Genomic DNA, 22956 nt, shown 5'->3' on the forward strand with positions numbered 1-22956 from the left:
CGATTAGTTTATTTACTGTGGGTAAAAGAATCTCAAATTGAACATTAAGCAAATCACATGTGATCTCAAATAGCCACTCCCACCTCTACTATGATTGATAACTCCAAAAATGAATCAGTTATTTAAACCTTCAATGCTCAATATGAACCTGAATATTCATAATGTCAATTAATTTCATGAAAACAAGTTTAAATGAACAAAATAACATCAATTGCCTTGTTTTATGAGCTGCGTGATGCGTTTCTTTCTTCCTATACTGAATTGCTTTCAGCTTTTCCCATGGCTCGGCGATGTTGGAGGATGGGCCATCAGAAAACCGATTGAGGGTATGGTTTGAAATTTAGGGTAAAGCATAGTTTCTGGAGAAGTGAGGCATATAGATTACTGCGAAGATCAACGCATGCACACAAGATGCAACAATTTCGGGCATTTCAAGCATCTGGTTATGCAGGATTGTTCGGAAGATCGTTCCTTCATCACCCATTTTGGCCAATAAACTCTTTAATCTCGCCGTCGAAGCCTTTTGTGCAAAAGAGGGGTTTGATCGTGCAAACGCTCGATCAGGATCTGGTGAAATTGGAGAGACTTTCCGGCGCTGATGAAGGTGATTGCCGGAATTCCCATTTGTTTGTTCATTCCCCTCGTCACGAATTCTTTTTCTCCTTCGCATTCTTTTTCTTCCGATGATGATGATGATGATGGTGATGATGATGATCATGATGATGATCATGATGATGATCATGATCATGATGATGATGATGATGATGATGATCATGATGATGATGATCATGATGATGATAATGAGGATGAGGATGAGGATGAGGATGAGGATGAGGATGAGGAGGATGAGGATGATGATGATGATGAGCATTTTGTACCGCTCTAATACCCCTGGTTGTTTGTTCATTTCCCTCATCACGAATTCTTCTTCGGATGATGATGATAATGATGAGGATGATGGTGGTGAGGATGAGGATGATGACGATGACTAATGAAGATGATGATTATGATGATGGTGGTGGTGATGATGATGATATTGATAATGATGATGGTGATGATGATGTTGAGGATGATGGTGATGATGATGTTGAGGATGATTATGATGATGATGATGATGGTGATGATGATGTTGAGGATGATGGTGATGATGATGTTGAGGATGATGATGATGATGATGATGATGATGATGGTGATGATGATGGTGATGATGATGTTGAGGATGATGATGATGATGATTATGATGTTGAGGATGATGGTGATGATGATGATGATGATGGTGATGATGATGGTGATGTTGAGGATGATGATGATGATGATGATGATGGTGATGATGATGTTGAGGATGATGGTGATGATGATGTTGAGGATGATGATGATGGTGATGGTGATGATGATGGTGATGTTGAGGATGATGATGATGATGATGATGGTGATGATGATGTTGAGGATGATGGTGATGATGATGTTGAGGATGATGATGATGGTGATGATGATGGTGATGATGATGATGATGGTGATGATGATGGTGATGTTGAGGATGATGATGATGATGATGATGGTGATGATGATGTTGAGGATGATGGTGATGATGATGGTGATGATGATGTTGAGGATGATGATGATGGTGATGATGATGGTGATGATGATGATGATGATGGTGATGATGATGGTGATGTTGAGGATGATGATGATGATGATGATGGTGATGATGATGTTGAGGATGATGGTGATGATGATGTTGAGGATGATGATGATGATGATGATGATGATGTTGAGGATGATGATGACGATGTGCATTTCTGGCCGCTCTAATACCCATTTTCTATTCATTCCCGTCGGCAAGAATTCTTCTTCTTCTACTATGAATTCTTCTTCATCTTCTGATGATGATGATGAAGATGAGGATGAGGATGATCATGATGATGATGATGAGGAGGAGGAGGAGGAAGAGTAGTAGTAGTAGGATGATGAGGATGATGATGATGATGATGTTGAGGAGGATGAGGGTGAGGATGATGATGATGAGGATAAGGATGATGATGACGGGGATGAGGATGAGGATGATGATGATGATGATGTTGAGGAGGAGGATGAGGATGAGGATGAGGATGAGGAAGATGATGATGATGATGTTGAGGAGGAGGATGAGGATGAGGATGAGGATGAGGATGAGGATGATGATGATGATGTTGAGGAGGAGGAGGATGAGGATGAGGAAGATGATGATGATGATGTTGAGGAGGAGGAGGATGAGGATGAGGAAGATGATGATGATGATGTTGAGGAGGAGGATGAGGATGATGATGATGATGACGAGCATTTCTGGCAGCTCTTGTTAACTTTTATTTTTCTGATTTGGGTGCAGGGATTGTGGCATTGAAGTTAGATCGGGGTGATGCGAAGAACGCCATCAGCAAGAACATGCTGAAAGAATTCCGCAGCGTTCTGCATTCGTTGAGTGGGGATAAGTCCGCTAACGTCATGATGGTTTACAGCGCCATTTCTAGAGTCTTCTGCGCGGGTGCTGATCTCAAGGTCTGTGAGATTTCTCTATTTCTTCCCATTCTATGCTAGATTAAAAAAAAAAAGTTAACCTTGTAAGTGCAGAGATTGTACCCTCCAATCTTGATTATCCGTTTAAGCTTAATCTGTCCAGGAATCCTTCATGCTCCAGATTTAGGGCTTATCCAGAAGAATATATTCTGGGATTAAAATTTTATGAATGCCAAATGAAGAGCAAGAAGATGATGATGATGATGATGATAATACAATGTTTCAATTTCATTAACCTTTCCACATTTTTTTGTGATTCATAACATAATATTTCCAGGAATGCTTCTACATGTGCCAAATAACACAGTTCTTGTTCACGACTGTGGTTGGTGAAGTCCTCCTCTCTCAAACCTGGTCCACCTCTTTTGCCCCCTCGTCTAACAGTAGACGAATGGGAATGAGATTTTCAGAAAAAGGATCCGTTAAGTTTTCTGATAGAGATCATGGTTTTAATACCGCGGACATTACACGGGGTCTGTATGACAACCCATACCCTTTAGGCACAATAGTCTTAAAGATGACAGGAACACTTGAAACACAAAATAGAAGAAATGAATATCTCATCTGACAACCCCTCGCTCAATCTGGTGCGTAAATGATATGCATGTGCGGCTTGGATAATGGCTTTTGAAATGTATCCCCTGACACACCCTTGGTCAGGATGTCAGCAACTTTTTCCAATGGCTGAATATAGTCCATCTGGATGACATTGTAATTGATTTTCTCTGTAAATGACTATCAATCTCCACATGATTTATTCTGTTGAGTTGTACCGGACTGTGCTCAGTATCAATTGCTGACTTCCTGTCACAGTGTATCACTCTCGGAGAGTCTTGAAATATTGCGAGGTCCTGTGGAATCCCTTGGATCCACAAGATCTCACAGATGTTGTACCAAACCGATTGAAATTCTGCTTCATTACCTGATTGATACGATGCAGTCCCAAATGGTAAAAGCAACTGCTGGAATTTAAGACTTACAGAAGGATCTTGATTCCGCTCCTCGTACTCTGGTACAAGTCCACGTCGCCTTCGAATCTTCTTCTCAAGATCACCGTAGAGGCAGCTCGCCGAATGCAGCTCTGCTCCTCCCGACCCCTTGCTCAAGAAACCCGAAATGCTCCGTTCTCCTTCTTCTCCCCCTTCGCTCCTTATTTATACTCTTTTATTTCCTAACTAACTACCCTTTCAAGAAGGGTGGTTATTTGGCCAGCTCAGCGCCAGCTGGCCCGCTGCCTTTCTGGCCTCCTCTCTTTCTTCTTTCATATACTCTTACTGGGATCATATCATTTCCTCATCGACTATCACCTTGTCCCCAAGGTGGATGTCGGGGAATTGCCCTCGGATGACTGATAGAGGTTCCCATGATGCATCTTCTTCTGGAAGCCCTTTCCATTTAATCAACACTTCCACTTGTCCATTCCGTCTCCTAGCCGACACCACCTCTGCTGGAGATAGCTGCCACTCAAAATCATCAGTAAATGAAGGAGGCAGTAATTGCGTGACCCTGCCTGGACCCACTGCTTTCCTTAGTTTAGATACGTGGAACACCGGATGTAGGGAACAACTGTCTGGCAGTTCTAGTTTGTAGGCCACAGGCCCCACCTTTTGTAAGATCCGAAATGGACCAAAATATTTTGGAGATAACTTTTCATTGATCCTTTTTGCTAAGGACTTCATGCGGTAGGGACGTAATCGAAGATACACTTGTTCCCCCACCTGAAACTCAAGGTCTCTTCGGTGCTTATCCGCTTGGCGTTTCATGCTGGATTGCGCCGCTAGTAAGTTGTTTCTTATCACTTTCAGAGTATCATCTCTCTTTAATAGAGTGTCGACAGACTCAAGTGGAGATGAAGGGGTCCCATAGTACAAAAGTTTTGGTGGGTCCCTCCCATACACTGCTTTGAAAGGTGTCATCTGAATGGATGAATGGAAAGCTGTATTATAAGAGAACTCTGCCCAATGGAGCCACTTGGACCAAGACTTCGGTTTCTCACCAGCAAAACAGCGTAAATATGATTCCAAACATCTGTTTACCACCTCTGTTTGACCATCTGTTTGGGGGTGGTACGAGGAACTCATGCATAATGTGGTGCCTTGCAAGCGGAACAACTCCTTCCAGAACATACTGGTAAAGATTTTATCTCTGTCTGAAACAATTGAGGAGGGTATCCCATGCAAGCGCATAATTTCTCGGACGAAGATGTCAGCTACATCTCGGGCAGTAAATGGGTGTTTCAGTGGTAGGAAGTGACTATACTTGCTCAGTCTGTCCACAATCACCATAATGCAGTTGAATCCGTGTGATGTTGGCAGCCCTTCTATGAAATCTAACGATATGTCTTCCCAGATGCGTTCAGGAATGGGTAGAGCTTGTAATAACCCAGCAGGTGAGAGGGAAGATATCTTGTTAGTTTGACAAATATGACACTGATTCACATATCTCTTTATGTGATCTTTCATGCGTGGCCAGTATAAGTCTTGAGCAATGCGCTTATAGGTTCGTTTGCATCCCGTATGCCCCCCCGGTGCTGAATCATGATAGGTCTGTAACACTTTTGGTAGTAATGAAGAAGTCCCCGTAAGCACCAGTCGTCCCTTGTACAGTAGGGTATCCTTGTATAATTTGAACTTTGGATAGGAAAATGGACTGAGTCGCAACTCCTTAATTACTTTTTGAAATTTCAGATCCTGACCCACCTCCTGTTGGATGATCGCTTGGTCTAATAGCTGGAACCTGGACACTTGCAATGCATTGACTTCCAATGATGATGGGGCCCTGGATAATGCATCAGCTACAACATTGCTCTTCCCTGGTTTATATTCAATTTCGAAATTAAACCCCAGTAATTTGTAAGCCCATTTGCTGTACGGCTCCTGAATCTGCTTCTGACACAATAAGTATTTAAGACTGTACTGATCGGTGCGGATAATGAAAGGCAAATGTGTCAAATAGTGTCGCCATTTCTGCACTGACAGGACAATAGCCATCAATTCACGTTCATAAGCAGATTTGACTTGGCTCCGCTTGGGAAGGACCTGACTAAAATAAGCGATGGGTCGTCCATTCTGTATGAGGACAGCACCAATGCCTACTGATGCATCCGTCTCGATGGTAAAAGGTAATTCAAAATTTGGTAAGGCCAACACTGGAGTAGAACTCATTGCTAGTTTAAGTCGATCAAATGCAGCTTGCGCGTCTACATTCCACCCAAATGCATCTTTCTTCAGCAATGCTGTTAAAGGGGCGGCCTTCAAGGAGTACTCTTTGACAAACCTGCAATAATACCCTGTCAAACCCAAGAACCCTCGCAGTTGCTTGAGATTCTTGATGCACGGGCCAGCTCACCATCGCCTCCACCTTGCTCTTATCCGCCATAACTCCTTGATGCGAAATCCAATGCCCCAGAATTCCAACTGATTGCAAGCCAATTGACACTTTTGGGATTCATGAAGATCATTATCAGCCAGGACAGTAAAGACTTGTTGCAAATGTGACTCATGGTCTTCCAATGACTTACTGTAAATCAATATATCATCAAAAACACCAGTAAGAATTTTCTGAGGTAATGGATGAAACAGGTGGTTCATAAGAGATTGAAATGTAGCTGGCGTTCATAAGCCCAAAGGGCATAACCGAATTCATAATGCCCTTCATGGGTTTTAAATGCAGTTTTATGAATGTCCTCTTCTTTCATCCTGATCTGATGATACGATTTCAGATCTAACTTGGAAAACAATAATGCGCCATGGAGTTCATCCAATAATTCTTCCACCACAGGAATTGGATATCGATTTGGTATAGTTATTTTATTAAGTGCACGGTAATCAACACAAAATCGCCATCCGGCATCTTTCTTCTTAACCAGTAAGACTGGGCTTGCGAAGGGACTATGTGATTGTCGAATGAATTCTGCCTTCAACAGCTCCTGTACCAGTTTCTCAATCTCATCCTTCTGCAAAAATGAATACTTATATGGTCGTTGATTGATAGGCTGGGCCTGGGGTAACAGTTGTATAGCATGATCTGTTGGTCTTTCAGGTGGTAAAGCCGTCAGTGGTTCAAAGACCCTGGGGAAACTTAGTCTGAGTTTCTCTTCTAACCCCTTCTCTGATAGCGTTTGTGGCAAGGTGACACAATGGTCTAGGCGATATAATTCCATCATCAGAAATTGACTCCTCTTCATCTCTTTATCGGCCGAATGAGGATTTATGGCCTTGGTCAACCTCTGATCTCCTCTTAAGGTAACCACCTCTTCCCTTCTTCTGAATTTTAAGATATGTTTCTCCCAATGGATATGAGTCCAGCCCAGAGAGGATAACCACGCCATACCCAATATCATGTCGATGCCCTTCAATGGGAAAGGTAAAAAGTCACTACTCATCTCTATCCCCTGAAGTGTATACTTGACTCCCAAACATAGACCTTGGCCTTTATTGGTCTCCCCATTGCCCAAAGTTACCTCAAACAAAACAGAGGTATCACATTGAAATTGAAACTCCTCCACCAGTCCTGTACCCAAGAAATTGTGAGATGCCCCACTGTCAATAAGCACTATGATTTCTCTGCCATTCAATTTCCCCATCAATTTAATCGATCTGGGATTATTCCATCCTAACATGGAATTAAGTGAGACATGTGCGGACAATAATTGTGCTTCTGGAGAGTTGTCCTCTTCGCCTTCTAAGATAGCAACTGCGTCTGGTTCGCCATTGTCACGTTCTTCCTCGCCACAATCACAATCTGTAAGGTCTTCTTGCACCGTGACCCGGACCAAACTTCTCATTACAGTTATAGCACAGTCCCTTCTCCTCCTTTTCTGGAGTTCCTCACCAGTGAGCATGATTTTCTTCCTGTATGCGGCGCCTCTTGTTGGGTCTCTGATTCTCTCCACTTAGTCGAGGAAAAGTTGCCTCCACTCGCTCCTGATGGACCGATGTTGGTAGCCTTACTCCTTGGAAACGTGGACCACTGCTCGATGTTCTCCTCTTGCCATGCAATGGTGCTCCCATGCTTGCCATAAGGCCTTCAATCTTTTCTCTGTCTTCAACGCCAAGTCCATCAATCTTCTCAGTCCCAAGAATTCTTCGACGTCCATTTCTGTCTGGATTTCACCTTGAGTCCTTTCAAAAATGTCATACATTATGTCTTCAGGCATGGGTGGCAGATAAACAGATAACCTCTCGAACTCTTTTCTGTACTCTTTTACGGTCCCTGTTTGCTTGATGTCCATGAACTGATGCTTGATATTATCGCCCAGTGTTTCGTCGAACCTCCTTCCTATTTGAATCTTAAAATCGTTCCACCCTGTAAATGTGTAACGATCCGTCGTCCACAGATACCATTGCAATGCTTCACCCTCGAGGTTGGCCATAGCCACATCAATAAGATCTTCCTCTAGCACTTCCTGAACCTGAAAAAATCTTTCCATTCCTCTTACCCACCCTTCTACGTCATCTCCCCGAAACTTAGGTGCTTCCATCTTACTTCTGGCTAGCTGCATTTGTGCTCGATTTGCATTATCTATGGGCGCTTCCTTCCTGGTATCCACGTATTCCATTGTAGGACTCTTCCCTTTCTTCTTACTTGTCTGGCCGGCGTCCATACTCGGTCGTTCTTCTGGTGCATTACCTTGATTCAGCATTGCTAGACTTCTGAGCACTTGCCTTAGCATTTCACCATTTTCCTTTGCTTCATCTCGCAACAATTTCATTTCTTCCCCTAACCTCTTTTGTTCCTCTTTCATTTCGCCCATTTCCACCTCCTTCGCCTCCAATCTCGCTTCCACCTCTTTCAACGTCATTGGAAAGCCAAGAACCTGGCTCTGATACCAATGATACAATGCAGTCCCAAATGGTAAAAGCAACTGCTGGAATTTAAGACTTACAGAAGGATCTTGATTCCGCTCCTCGTACTCTGGTACAAGTCCACGTCGCCTTCGAATCTTCTTCTCAAGATCACCGTAGAGGCAGCTCGCCGAATGCAGCTCTGCTCCTCCCGACCCCTTGCTCAAGAAACCCGAAATGCTCCGTTCTCCTTCTTCTCCCCCTTCGCTCCTTATTTATACTCTTTTATTTCCTAACTAACTACCCTTTCAAGAAGGGTGGTTATTTGGCCAGCTCAGCGCCAGCTGGCCCGCTGCCTTTCTGGCCTCCTCTCTTTCTTCTTTCATATACTCTTACTGGGATCGTATCACAGATCTTCCCACCACTTTCTGTTTTTTATTGCGATATGTGATAAGGTTTCCACTATACTTCCTGATCGTCCCGGACGGGGACGAAGGACGGGACGGGACGGACTTCGTCCCGATCTACGTCCGACATAATCTCAGGGACGAAGGACGGGACGGATTTTCGTCCACCGACAAAAAATCCGTCCCGTCCAATTATCTCGGGACGATTTTTCGTACCGTCCAGTCCTCCTGGGACGAATTTTTTCGTCCCGGGCGAAAAACGCTCTTCCGGCGGAGCCCCGACCTCCGCGGCGGCGCTCAAACTCCCCTTCCCCCCTCCTCCCCTGCCTCCCTCTTCCTCTTCAAATCCCTCCTCGCCGCCTACGCCCGCAGCGGCCATCTCCCCTCCGCCCTCTCCGTCTTCCTCCGCCTCCCCTCCCCCGACGCTATCTCCTTCAACGCCGCCATCGCCGCCTGCTCCTCCGCCGGCCACCTCCGCCGCACCCTCCTCCTCTGCCGCCTCCTCCGCCATGGCCTCCCCCTCTTCTCCGCCGCACCCTCCTCCTCCTCCGCCGCCTCCTCTGCCATGGCCTCCCCCTCTCCTCCCCTCCCTCGCCTTCCCCAGATGCCACGTGGCAACATCTCAACCGTCGGATGTGAATCCGGCGGTTGTATGCCCAGATTCGTTCGTCCCTCGTCCGGGGGCCCCGGACGGACGATTTTTTCGTCTCACGGGACGAAAACCATCCCGTCCGGTGGCCAGCGGACGAATTTTCGTCCCATAAGTCGTCCGGAGACCTCGGACGGGACGATTTTGCGTCCCGGGACGAAAAAATCGTCCCGTCCGCGTCCCGGAAGCATAGTTTCCACCCAAGAATGTACAATCGCATGAAGTAGATCGCCTGTCCACTGCAGAACCCCTTGGATGATGAGGAATAGGCATCATAATTGCTATCAAGTTTCCATGAGTCGTTTTCATATCCATTCATTTCCATGCTAAGATAGATCCTGTAATCATGTAATCATGTAATCATGTCTTCACCATCGTCGCCATCCCTAATTTCCAAGGTCCATCATAGTCATCGTCATTCGTCTATGCCATGCATTGATATGATGACGAAGATGACGATGATGTCAATGAAGAATTTTCAATCAACCACCATCCCTAATGATGACGATGATGATAATGGGGATATGACGTCTCAATAGTTCTAAGTCCATTCTCATCTCTATCATTCACAGAGAACAGCCAGTGTATGACACTTTTTGTTAGAGAGTTTTCTTAGTCTGATTGGATGTTCTCCAGGACTACATAAAAACTTTCTCACAAAGTATATGTGTTGCGCTTACTTTAATAGATTTTAAGTTGTCCCCGGAGGCTCATTCTTTCTATATTCAATATTTTTTAGCAGCGAGAACGGTATATACTGTCTTGTTGATTGCATGGAATTTTTAACATGCTTTTACCTTGTTACTGCCGAGGAAAATTATTGTCGACTTGAAAATGGACAATTCAAGGCCTCATTGTTAATTTTAATCGTACTTTTCACCCATGCGGTAGGCAAATTTCCATTGGATGCTCGTTGATTTCCGTATACCCAAATCAACATTTTTCTACATCAATTGATCTAAATTTTTGTAGGAAGACAGTCCCATTTGGACTTCTTGTTTTTCCATGTTCCTCTTTCGCCATGTTTGTCAAAGCGTGAATTTTTAAGTCAAATCTTGAATGGGGCCTGCGATCGAATTATCTACTGTAATTCCTCTGCTTACGTGAAATTCAGAGGGATTGGTTAAATTAAAATTTATTATTCCATTTCGCTCTCAAAACTCCAGCACGCCTAATGCCTCCTTTTTCTGTATCATACAAAAGGGTTTTGTATCAAGATATTCAATTTGGTTTGTGTATCTATAGCCCGTATCACTTAAATAATTATGCCTGTCAATTGTGAGTTTATTTAATTCATAAGGTTTTGAATGGCAAGGGATAATTGAATCTGTATTTTCTTCAGGAGCGCAAGCTTATGAGCCCGGCAGAGGTGATGGACTTTGTCAACTCGTTGCGATCAGCATTCACCTTCCTGGAGGTTTCCATCTCCTCACAACTTTGGAATGATTAAATTTCCTCTAATTTTTTTACCTTTTTTTGGTCAGTTTTCCTAAAGAAATCACAAAAATTGGTTTTTGACTCTCCCAATTCACCTGCCTCCCAAAACCGTCTAAAATTTTGCTCTTACTTAATACTTTTCCTTTTTTGATGATTTTTCTGAAAGAATTGATGTTTAATCACCGAAGGTGATAATATTTTTTACTACTATCGCAATTTAATTACCTACTAAACATTGGCTTTGATCAGGCTCTTCCTATTCCCATAATTGCCATCTTCCTACACCTTTGGAAAGGATAAAATTTCTTTTACGACTTTCAGTTTTGCTTGAGTTCTGTGAAATAAATCATTAAAATTGATGGTTGACCCTCCCAGTGTGTTAAGAATCATTATCCGTAGTCAAAATTCATTTACTCTCAAGAACTGGTTTCAATCAGGCTCTTCCTATTCCCACAATCGCCGTCATCGAAGGAACTGCCTTTGGCGGAGGGCTAGAGCTGGCTCTCTCTTGTGATCTTAGAATATGTGGTAACCCTAGAACAATGCCAAACTCTATATTCTCTGTTGAAGGAACATTTTTTTCTCCCTTATAACTTACTCTTATCCCAGAAATTGTGTTTTTCATAGGTGAACAGGCTGTACTTGCCTTGCCGGAGACGGGATTGGCTATAATACCTGGGTATTGCTTTTTCACCCCCATTTCTTCATTAAAAAAATTAACTCTTGTTTATTTTCTTTGTTGGATAAAGAAGATAAAACCATAAACTATAGGGTTCCTGACCCTATTTTCAGGGATGGGACCTAAAGAAAGGGATATTTCAATAGTACCCCTTGATTCTTTCATTAGAGATAAAAATCTGTTTCAAAGCATTTCAATCCGTGCTGTAGATCTTGCTTTATATTTCTAGGGCAGGTGGAACGCAGCGGCTCCCTAGAATTATTGGAAAAGGTTTAGCCAAGGAGCTTATTTTCACCGGTAGGAAGGTTGACGCCAAAGAAGCAGTGTCCCTCGGTAAACTGATTGCTTATTATTTATTTCTTGTATGTTTTTCAGTACTCTCATCCATATCTTCTTCTCTCAGGACTTGTTAATCACTGTGTTCCTTCTGGTGACGCTTATAACAAGGCCCTTGAGATCTCAAGAGAAATCAACCAAAAGGTAATTTTTTTTTTTTTTTGAACTACAACCAAAAGGTAATTGTTTTCTTATTAGTCATTTCGTGGAAAGTGAATGACATAAAAACCTCTCTTGAATATCATTCAAGAAAGTTTCCGATCGCCTGTTATTTAACCAACCATTAATCCAAGGTTGCAGACATTTAATAAATGAGAGAGAGACCCACCAGGGTAAAAATACTATAGCTGGAATGTATGGAAGGAAAATAAAAGCTTTTTTTCACTTTGTTCTTTTTCATTTTTTTGAATTGTTACTAAATCTGCTTCATTTTTTTATTTCTCTTATATGATCTTTTCTTGAAGCATGAGTTATATAACAAGCAAGGTATGGAACCTATCATCTCTCTTCCTTTGAGCACCACATTTCTCTCTCTCTCTCTTCAGGGTCCAGTGGCTATAAGGATGGCCAAACATGCAATAAACAGCGGGCTAGACCTTCAGATGTCCTCTGCGTTGGAAGTGGAAGAAAACTCCTACAATAAACTTCTGAATACAGAAGATCGTCTCGAGGGATTGGCTGCATTTTCGGAGAAGAGGAAGCCTATTTATAAAGGAAAATGAAGTTTGGTTGGTTCATAAGCGCAGGATATCTCTCTCTTTCTCCTCCTATGTTCTATCTCTCTATCTATGTCTTTAGCAGTCAATTGGGAAATAATTCATCCTTTTCTTTATTTAGATGACCAATATATAGATGCACTACACTTTATCTTAACTCTACAATCCATAAGTGCAGGATGTCTCTCTCTTTCTCCTATGTTCTGTCTCTCTATCTATATGTATATTTATGCATCTATATCATATCACTTCACTTGATGTGATGTTTTGACCTTACAATCAATGGGGAAATAATTCCTCTTTTTCTTTCTTTAGATGAGCATTACGGGTATGCACTACACTTCATCTTAAATTTACAGTTCAGGAAAGTCAGCCCCTTGATTGTGCTGCTTCATCAGATTGTATTATGTTGTCGGCTTTTCCATCGAGAGTCTTGACTTAAGTTCTGTCAGTAGATTTTGCTATGTTTGTCATTTATTGACTTGTTTTGTCAAGTCTTATACAATCTTATGCAATGATGACTTGTTCAATCAAGGCTTTCAGAAGACATTGCTCTCAATATTATAAAATTATGATCTTAAAGGGCACTGGTATAAAAAAAAAGGTTGTTGAGCACTAATGTATCAAGTTTCCCAAGTGTGACTAATTCAACGCAACAAAACAACTGTAAATTGATTGATGTTGGGATGTGAGTAGACATGGTTGTTATGTTCTTTTTGTGTGAATTTGTGCAAATTGTTCGTTCTGTTCAGTTTTCCGAACAGAACAATAACGAATTCGCACAGATCATCGCGCAGACCCGTGTGCGGTTCGGTTTGTGCAAATTTTGAAGTATGTAGAATATGATTATGTGTATGGTTCAGAAATTCATGGAATAAATCATTGGGTATAAGGAAGATTTCCCTTATCCTTATCGAGAATCACCTGTCGTCTCAGCCTCAGCATTTGAACGACTGCTTTGTCTCTTTCGACGGATTGCTGCTTGGCAATCGCTTCGTCGAGATGTTGAAGCTCTGTTCAGCTTTTGAGGTTTGTTTCTTCGAGCTCTGGCAGTGCCTTTTGAAGGTTGATGCGCTCCTGGACGTTTTCGCTGGTCTCGCGGCTCAGAGAGTTCAGCCAGGACAGCTCATCGTCCGCTGATTTTTTGGCTGGTTTTTTGCATAGCTGAGAATCCTTCTCCGCCAGTTCTTTCTTTAACTGGCAAACTTCCACCTGCGAGGTTCGTTCTCGCCTCAGATGAATCATCAATTTTTTTATGTTTTCTTGTGATTTTTATGTTTACTTTACATGGTCAATGATGCAATACGTTCATGTTCAGTTGAGTGATATGAATTTTATTAAAAAATATGAGTTATTGGGATAGCGCCTCTATGTAAAGTAGTTAGGAGTTAGTATCAGAATCTAATAATGTCTTCTGTAATGTGCAGCTTCACTAATATTATGTGTATAAGATTATGTTTGCAGAGGATCTGATGGATGCATGAAAAATGATAAGACATGCAGTATCAAACATTAGTTGTAGTAACCCAGATAATTTCTAATTTTTTACTCTCTCATTTCTAAAGCTTTGTTGAAGTCAGATGTTTCCAATTGATACAATGCTTCATCCTGTTAGTTACTCCTGAGCACTTGTAAGTAAGAGTAAAAGCTAACATTCAAACATTGTTTCCATACCCTAATCCCACCATTTTATTAGAGACAAGGAAGACCTATTTCCTTCCGCGCCCTGAGAAAAATTAGACAACATGAATATTCTATTACAAATTGTGGGCCAAATAACTAGTGGTTCTAGTTTTGCAGACTAACTTTGCCGCAAAACACATTTATTAATACATATTTTTTTTATTTTGTTGGAAATATAATTGTTTAGAATTTGGAAGATCTCCACTACCTCTCACACGTTATGGAAATAGACTAATCATTTTCTTATGAGAAAGACAACCAACTGATTCTCAATTCCATATTTTCATATTATTTCCCTAAAGTGTAAGCATATTATATCTAAAAAGGGAAAAGTTATATTATCTCACCACATGACTCAAATGGTGAAAAATAGTTGCATTCACATTTAGGAAAAAAATCAGTAGGTTAGTGCATTGACTGCATAAGTAGATTAAGATTAGGGGCTTGTACTCAACAAATAAATGGAAGGAAGAACATTTTAGAACAAACATTTATATATAATTTTACATGAAAATACATGAACTTCTGGGAAATTTTAAAATTTTAATTACTTGATTTGAAAGTTGAATTTATTAACTCACATTAAAATTTAATCTTGATCTAATTTGAGTAGTAAAAATATTGAAAACCCTCTACTACTTATTAATATGGTAATGATTTGATTTTAAAGGAAGAAACTTTTTAGCCAATTTAACATGAAAAACCTCAAAATTTATAAAATAATAAAAATCTGAATAGGCTGGTTGAAAACATGTATTTCTAATCTTGGAGAGTGGGGGCTCTTTTCATGGGTGGCTGAAATCCTTCCACAAGATTACAGGCAGGATTTTTTTTGTCAGGGGACAACAAAACCATCCCATTCGTAGGAATTGCACGGTGGACTGATGATTTTGTTCAGGATTTTTCTTCCCTAAAATTTCAAAGTAAATAGTGCTTCCCTTAAGAGTTTGGCTACTGACTTTTGTTGGGTTCTAGAGGCCTAAATGTGGCTGAAAATTTCAAAAATGATTCGCAGCGGAAGACTTTAGCGAAATCAAATGGCATAATCAAAACATTGAATCGAAGAACTTGTGCACGGATCGCATCCGTGATTTCTTGGATCCCAGAGCGAGGCGAGTCGAGCTGCTAAAGTATGTAGCCTCTAGATGTATCCACGCAGTCCTCGGCATGTCGGATCTCCTGCTTCTTGTTGCTGAGCCCCGTTCAACATCCATCGCCGTCGTTACGCTGCCCCGATTGCATCAGGAGTGGAGAGAAGTCATGGGGAGAGGAGAGAAGAAGGGGCATGCCCCTGAACAATTTTGGCCTAGTGAATTTCATTCAGGGCCTTCCCCTAATTATACTAAGTGGGTATTTTTCATAAAAACCCCCAAAACTTAAGTATATCTTTCGACTTCCAAAACACCATTTGTGTGTGACCCTCTAGGCCCATGTGTCAGTCTAATGAATGACTCTAGTGGCTCTATAACCTTTATTGGCCTTCCAAATTAAATAACTATATCATCATATAGATTAATTAACGTTGGATCGATTTAACCCAAACAATAGGTTGAATCTCTAATACGTGGGGGCCCAAGCTACACCTCAGTATAATTCTAGTCGTGGATTCGTATAGATCAATTCAGTGAACTCTTTCCACTAAAGAGCATCCACTATCTATCATTAGTGTCCCCACACTAATGTTTACGGGAACGGCCATACTCATCATATGAGCGAGGCTAGATAGTGCTATTCTATCCGGGTATTTCGATGTCCTTCTCTGATATCCTTCGAATATGGAATATTTAGAACATATGCTAAAAGAGCAGTGATCTCTGTATTATGATCGCATCATAATTCAATAATTCAGATCATGTATTCATGGACTTCATTATAAGCATCACACATGCACTATAGTGAATATGGTGTATTAATGAACATGGAACAAGACATGGAATGTGCAATTGGCTTGACGGCCACATATATATCCATCAACTTCGACACTCTAGACTAAAAAAGGTATGGGAATAACAACGCTGGAATGGTTTCTAGACATGATAGTATCCAAACATGATGGTTCTCAAACAGGACAATTTCTGGTTGGGACAGTTCCAAGACGAATAGTTTTTGCCGACTCAAATATAGTCGGACAGGACACTGGTGAAAACCATCTAGAATCGTTTGAACATCCCATCGTATACAATGATGCACTCTACTTGGGATAGAGTAGCATCCTCGTCCTAGAGTCACCAACATGATAGTTTCATTACGAGATCATTCTCAGATGGGACAATTTTCATATGTGACGGATGGATGGTTCTTGGGCAGGATGTAATTCCTGACGGGACAGTTCTTTGACGGATGGTTTACGTATGTGATGACTTCTGGAAGGAACAGTTCTCTGATAAACGATTATTAGACGGGGTGGTTCTAGGATGGGATGGCTTCTAGAAGGGTTTGTAGTTGCACAATGCAGTTATCCGACGAGATGGTTTTTGGATTTAATGGTTCTCATAGGGGACAGCTTTTGGATGGGATGGTACTTAGACAACACGATTCTCAAGTGGGATGTGTTCAGACGAGACAATTCTCAAATAGAATGGATCTTGGATGGGATGGTTCTCAAACGGCTTTGGATAACTCAAATAAAGTGGGATGCAGGACTATGATGGAACCAGTCTCGAACCATCGTAATTACCCTTCTCGGCCATAGGGAACAACAAATGGCATCCCTCATGTTATTCGTCATGGTGACAGACGTAAGACAAGGGGACATGATGGTGTTATATGATGTTTTATTAGGGTGTGATAGTGACTGACGTGACAAAATTCTAGTGATGGATGACGTGATGGTGATGAAGGGTCATAGAATGAGTGACGTGATGTGATGGCCATCATGGATGACAGTGGTGATGGAGTATAAAATCATGAGAGAGAGAGAGAGAGAAGAGGAAGAGAATGAGGCCGAGAGAGAGAGGAGAGAGACCAAGAGAGATAGAGAGAGAGAAAGAGAGAGCAAGCAAGAGAGATACACTGTGAGAGAGAGAGAGACCAAGAGACTGATAGAGCGAGCGAGAGACATAGAGGGACCAATAGAACGAGAGAGTGGCTGACAGAGAGAGAGACCAAGAGAGAGAGAGTGCTGGAGAGAGAGAGAGTGCTGGAGAGAGAGAGAGTGCTGGAGAGAGAGAGTGCTGGAGAGAGAGAGAGTGCTGGAGAGAGAGAGAGTGCTGGAGAGAGAGAGAGTGCTGGAGAGAGAGAGAGTGCTGGAGAGAGAGAGAGTGCTGGAGAGAGAGAGAGTGCTGGAGAGAGAGAGAGTGCTGGAGAGAGAGAGAGAGCGGGAGAGAGAGAGAGAGAGAGAGAGAGAGAGAGAGAGAGAGAGAGAGAGAGAGAGAGAGAGAGTGCTGGAGAGAGAGAGAGAGAGAGAGAGAGAGAGAGAGAGAGAGAGAGAGAGAGAGAGAGAGAGAGAGAGAGAGAGAGAGAGAGAGAGAGAGAGAGAGAGAGAGAGAGAGAGAGAGAGAGAGAGAGAGAGAGAGAGAGAGAGAGAGAGAGAGAGAGAGAGAGAGAGGGCGAGAGAGAGAGAGAGAGAGGACCAGAAGTGCTGGCCCATGGCCTGTGACTAAATTGTGAAAGGTTTTGTCAAAACTCAGGGAGGCGATACGGATCATGAGACGTCCCAAACTAGACGGCACACTCTCGTCCGTCACCGACCGTCATCCGTCCGTACGCCATGTGCACTTTTAAACACGTCATCCGTCCGAACTAGATCTACATTTTTAAATCTACAGAAAAGGTCCCTCTTTCTGCAAATACTATAAAAGGGCTATTTCGTCCTCTTTTTTGTAATCCTCTCCCGCGCACGTCTCTTCTTCCTCCTTTTTTTGCGCTCCAGCTTCTCCCCGAAATCTGCACTACGCTCATCCATCCAAGATTCGCTTCGTAGATCTGCGCAGAAGAAGACTTCTTCAGCTGGAATATCCGGCGTTGATCAGTTCCGTTGCCAGATTTTGTAGAGAGAACGAGAGATTGGCGTCGAGATTTTTCCTCATCATCGGCATTCTTCGCTCATGGAACCGTAAGATCTTTCTCAGATCCGACATTTATTATCGTCTTCTACTCTCGCGTCGATATTTTTGTAAATCATTTCAGCATTTTTTGTTCTTGGAATCGTAAGATCTTTCTCATATCAGCATCGTCAACTCTGGTGTCGGCGTTTTTCTTGATCGTATCAGCAGTTTTCGCTCTTGTGGAGCCGTAAGATCTTTCTCGGATCCGAGATTGATTATTGTCTTCAACTCTCGCGTCGATATTTTTATTAATCATTTCAGCATTTTCGTTCGTGGAACCGTAAGATCTTTCTCATATCAGCATCGTCATCTATGGCGTCGACGTTTTTCTTGATCGTATCAGCAGTTTTCGCTCTTGAGGAACCGTGAGATCTTTCTCATATCCGAGATTTATCAGCGTCTTCAATTCTCTTGTCGATATTTTTCTTGATCATATCAGCATTTTTAGATTGTGGAACCACAAGGTCCTTCTCAGGGCCGAGAGTTATTGTCATCTTCAATTCTGGTGTTGGTATTTTTCTTGATGATATCTGCATTTTTAGCTTGCGGAACCATAGGATTCTTCTCAGGTCCGAGATTTATTCCCATCTTTAACTCTGGCGTCGATATCTTTCTTGATCATATCTGCATTTTTAGCTTGTGGAACCATAGGATTCTTCTCAGGTCCGAGATTTATTCCCATCTTCAACTCTGCCGTCGCGATTTTTCTTCATCATATCAGCATTTTTCACTCATGGAGCCGTAAGATCCTTCTCATATCAGAGATTGATTTGCATCTTCATTTCTGGCGTCGACATTTTTCTTGATCATATCAGCGTTCATCGCACGTGGAACCGTAAGATTCTTCTCAGATCCGAGATTTGTCACCACTTTCAACTCTGACATCAAATAAACCCCAGCTTTCTCGGGCTAGAATACTTCTCAACTTTGTCATCAGTTTCTCACAACAGACTTAAGTGTTTCCTCTTTTTCATTGATGATTCTTCTTTCTACATTTTCCCTAGCTGAATTTGTTGTGAGAATTAATAATCTTAGCATATTTTTGATCGCTTAAACTTTTCATAGTTATACTATCTATCATTGTGAAATTTTGTAGTCAGTTCCAAATTGATGTTTTAGATTTAAAAGTTGATGATGTACGAGATTTGTCGAACAAACAAGAGATTGGCGTGGACATTTTTCTTTATCATCAGCATTCTTTGCTCAACGAATCATAATATCTTTCTCAGATCCGAGACTTATCAGCATTTTCAACTCTGGCTTTAATTTTTTCATTATCGTATCAGCATTTTTGGATCATGAAACCATAAGATCTTTCTCAGATTTGAGATTTATCGCCATCATGAGCTCTGGCGTTGACAACTTTTTTATCATCAGCATTCTTCTATCATGGAACTATAATATCCTTCTCAGATCCGAGATTTATCACTACCTTCAACTCCGATCTTCGCTTCTTCTTCCAGATCTGATCAGAGTCCCAAAGATTGCAACCGATCATCACAGACAACAACAGACATTCATGTCACAGCGCTTGACGGGTTGGTGAACGTGAACTCTTTGTTCACCATTGCCGTCTTCGTCGGCCTATCCGTGGCTGCGCCAGGCGAGCGCAGTCTGGAAGGCAAATCAGCCTGCGATGCAGGAATCCAAGTCGCAGAGAATCTACTGGTGTTCGAAGTGGTGGCATTCAGCTCCTTCCTCTTCTCCAGCCTGGTTGCTCAGGGCCTAAAACTCGCCCTTAATCTGCTCAACAGCAAGAACGTAGATGACGCATTCCGAGCCCACATCAACATCAAGGTAACACCATTCAGTTCCCAGATTGGACGAGACGGGACGCGTGCACGTCCCGTCCTGTCCCATCTTGTGATTTTAGATGCAGAACGGGACGGTTATAGTTCCGGATCGTCCCAGACATGGACGAAGGACGGGACGCGATGAATTTCGTCCCGTCCTACTTCCGATGTTAGCTCAGGGACAAAGGACGGGATGCTTTTTCGTCCACTGACAAAAAAACCATCCCGTCCAATAATTTCTGGACGGTTTTTCATCCCGTCCAGTCCTCCCGGGACGAATTTTCGTCGTGAAATTCATCCCGGACGAATTACCCATTTTATATTTTTAATTTATTAATATGGATTTTTTCAAGTTTTTTAGGGAATTACTGAGGAGATAGAACGCAAATGGACATATCTACAATTATTTCTGAGTGGCGTCCATTTGCACGCACGTAAAAATACATGGACTTTGATGCAAATTGCCATTGCGAGGCCACGCGGCAACATCTCAACCGTCGGATGTGAATCTGGCGGTTTTCCGTCCAGTTCCGTCCGTCCATCGTCCGAAACCTCCGGACAGACGGTTTTTTCGTCCCACGGGACGCAAACCGTCCCGTCCAGTGGTCCCCGGGACGAATTTTTGTCCCGAAATTCGTCCGTAACCTTGGATGGGACAATTTTTTTGTCCCGGGACGAAAAAATCGTCCCGTCCGCGTCCCTGCACTACAGGGACAGGATACCTCATATGGTGTCCTGTCCCTTGGCACTGGAGAAGATGGATGGGAAGATGACGTGTCGTCATCTTCGCCATCATTCATTTTCACTGGGAGGACGATAATGAAATAGTCGTTGTCATCGTCATTTGTACTTTGGATGACGATGTATCATGTTCGTCAGTTGTCTTTTACTGGGATGACGATGACGTAGTAGTCGTCATCACTATATTGGGCGAGGAATGTGACATAATTGTCCTGTTTGCTGTGGCCATGGATGAGGAGGATGTTACGATCCCCTCCGTCTAGTAAGCCCATTAAGGGCATTTTCGTCACACCAGTATTTAAATGATAGGAGGACATACTTGTCATGGTTGCTGTGGTCATGGATGAGGAGGATGTTACGATCCCCTCTGTCTAGTAAGCCCATTAGGGGCATTTTTGTCTTTCTCATTTCCATTGCCTTACCCTTTAAATACGTAGCCCTCCTCGTTGGATGATGATTTTGCCAGCATGTCTCATCAGCTGAGTCGGAGGGTTGATGATGTGACTAAATCAACACTGTCAGCATACCGTCTGGCGGGAATAATGATGGGATGATGATGATGACTCGTCGCCTTGTCATCCTCATCACTGACAACAAACGATAGTGTCTCGTCCTTGTGGAAATATAACAATACTTTATTATATACTGCAACAGCCCACATGTCTAAGTATGTATTTTTTTAGGACTATCATAATTTTTTATTTTAAATTATTGGGTTCGACCCCGTACGTGACGTCCAGTCTATCCTCGTGGGAACATGGCCGACATGACAGAACTCCAGTCTTTGCTATCATCTGATGTGTGTTGGGACGCAGCTCTTGAAAATTGATATTCTTTTCCTTGAGAATCTTAATCTTCATTGACTTCATAACATGAAGATTCATCTTCATTGACTTCTTGAAAGTTTATTCATCATTAATAGGTGCTGAGATTCGGGATGCTGCTTTCAGCTTGCGGATCGGTGCTCGGCTGTATCTTTCTTGTTCTGTCCATGGTCAATGTGATTCAGATCAGACTTGGGTTGTTGTCTTGCGGCAGCCAGGCAACGGCACGAGCGGTGGCTACACTTGTGATCCTCGTATCAACCGCTCTTGTTCTCTACATATCCACGGTTTTCTACTCCTTCAAGCAGTAGAAGAATCACGCAAAAAAATTGCACGGTACGCTTATCTTTCACTTTCTAACTAAGATAATGATGATGGTGATTATCCACTTGTTTATCTATAAAAAATGTGCCGAGACACTTTTCGTTATTAAGTAATATTGAAGTTGTTTTCGCCATTCCCCCTAACAAATGTGCAGTAAAAAAATGTTTCCTCTTTTTTATTGATGATTCTTCTTTCTTCATTTCCTATAGTGGAATTTATTGAGAGAATTAATAATATTATCAGTTTTTGATTGCTCACACTTTCCATAGTAATACTATCTATCTTGCTACACTTCCCATAATTTTTGAATTGTTGAGAAGCTACTGCAATATCGTCAAAGTTTTGTTCATGCACTAATGTTTTAAATTAAGAGTCGAATCTAATCTAAATCGTATACTTATTCCATTTTTGTCATTCTCTTCTGCTTCTCAATTTTTTTTAATAATCACCGGTGTTATCTTGATCATTTAAGGAGTCAAATGCTTTTATTTTGCATTGAAGAGTCTTTTACTTCGCGCAATTTCACTAGTATTTTAGCGAAGCTGCAAGGTATATTATCAAAGTTACTTTCCACTTTTCTATGTTTCTGTTATCCACGTATTGATACCAAATAAACCCCGGTTCTGCTGTGCTAATATACTTCTCAGCTTTGTTATCAATTCATCCAACTTATTTTGAAATGCTAGACTAAAATGTTTCCACTATTTTGAAATGTTACCCTTTGTTCTTGACTTTCGCTAATAAATTATGTTAAGAGAAACTATTATCCTGTCTAGCTACAAATCCTTTTATGTTGATTATAAATAAATGCTAGATTCTCATGATAGTATGCATCTAAATTTTCTTCTCTATTCCGCACTCTTATTTTGGTCACTCAATAGACTCCACTGTTTCTCATTTTTATTAAAAAAATATTATTCTTCATCTTTTCCTCTTGAGACTTTAGAGAGGCAATGGTAGTATTGACTTGAGATGTTGTATT

General features: G+C 41.9%; 2 protein-coding genes across 2 annotated transcripts; both read left to right on the forward strand.

Moving 5' to 3' along the window:
* The first annotated feature begins 212 nt into the window (after positions 1-212).
* LOC144716500 (ATP-dependent caseinolytic (Clp) protease/crotonase family protein) lies at positions 213-12762 on the forward strand. The gene is made up of 8 exons (XM_078591630.1): positions 213-604; positions 2366-2535; positions 10738-10812; positions 11270-11360; positions 11460-11511; positions 11741-11844; positions 11915-11991; positions 12393-12762. The coding sequence occupies exons 1-8, from the start codon at positions 412-414 to the stop codon at positions 12567-12569; spliced, it is 939 nt and encodes a 312-aa protein (XP_078447756.1). The 5' UTR covers positions 213-411; the 3' UTR covers positions 12570-12762.
* A 5298-nt stretch (positions 12763-18060) lies between these two features.
* Positions 18061-22107, forward strand: LOC144716503 (uncharacterized). Its single transcript, XM_078591632.1, has 3 exons — positions 18061-18300; positions 19756-20089; positions 21749-22107. The coding sequence occupies exons 1-3, from the start codon at positions 18293-18295 to the stop codon at positions 21959-21961; spliced, it is 555 nt and encodes a 184-aa protein (XP_078447758.1). The 5' UTR covers positions 18061-18292; the 3' UTR covers positions 21962-22107.
* The last annotated feature ends 849 nt before the right edge of the window (positions 22108-22956 follow it).

Source organism: Wolffia australiana, chromosome 2 (assembly GCF_029677425.1).
Source record: "Wolffia australiana isolate 7733 chromosome 2, ASM2967742v1".
In the NCBI taxonomy this organism is placed as follows: domain Eukaryota; kingdom Viridiplantae; phylum Streptophyta; class Magnoliopsida; order Alismatales; family Araceae; genus Wolffia; species Wolffia australiana.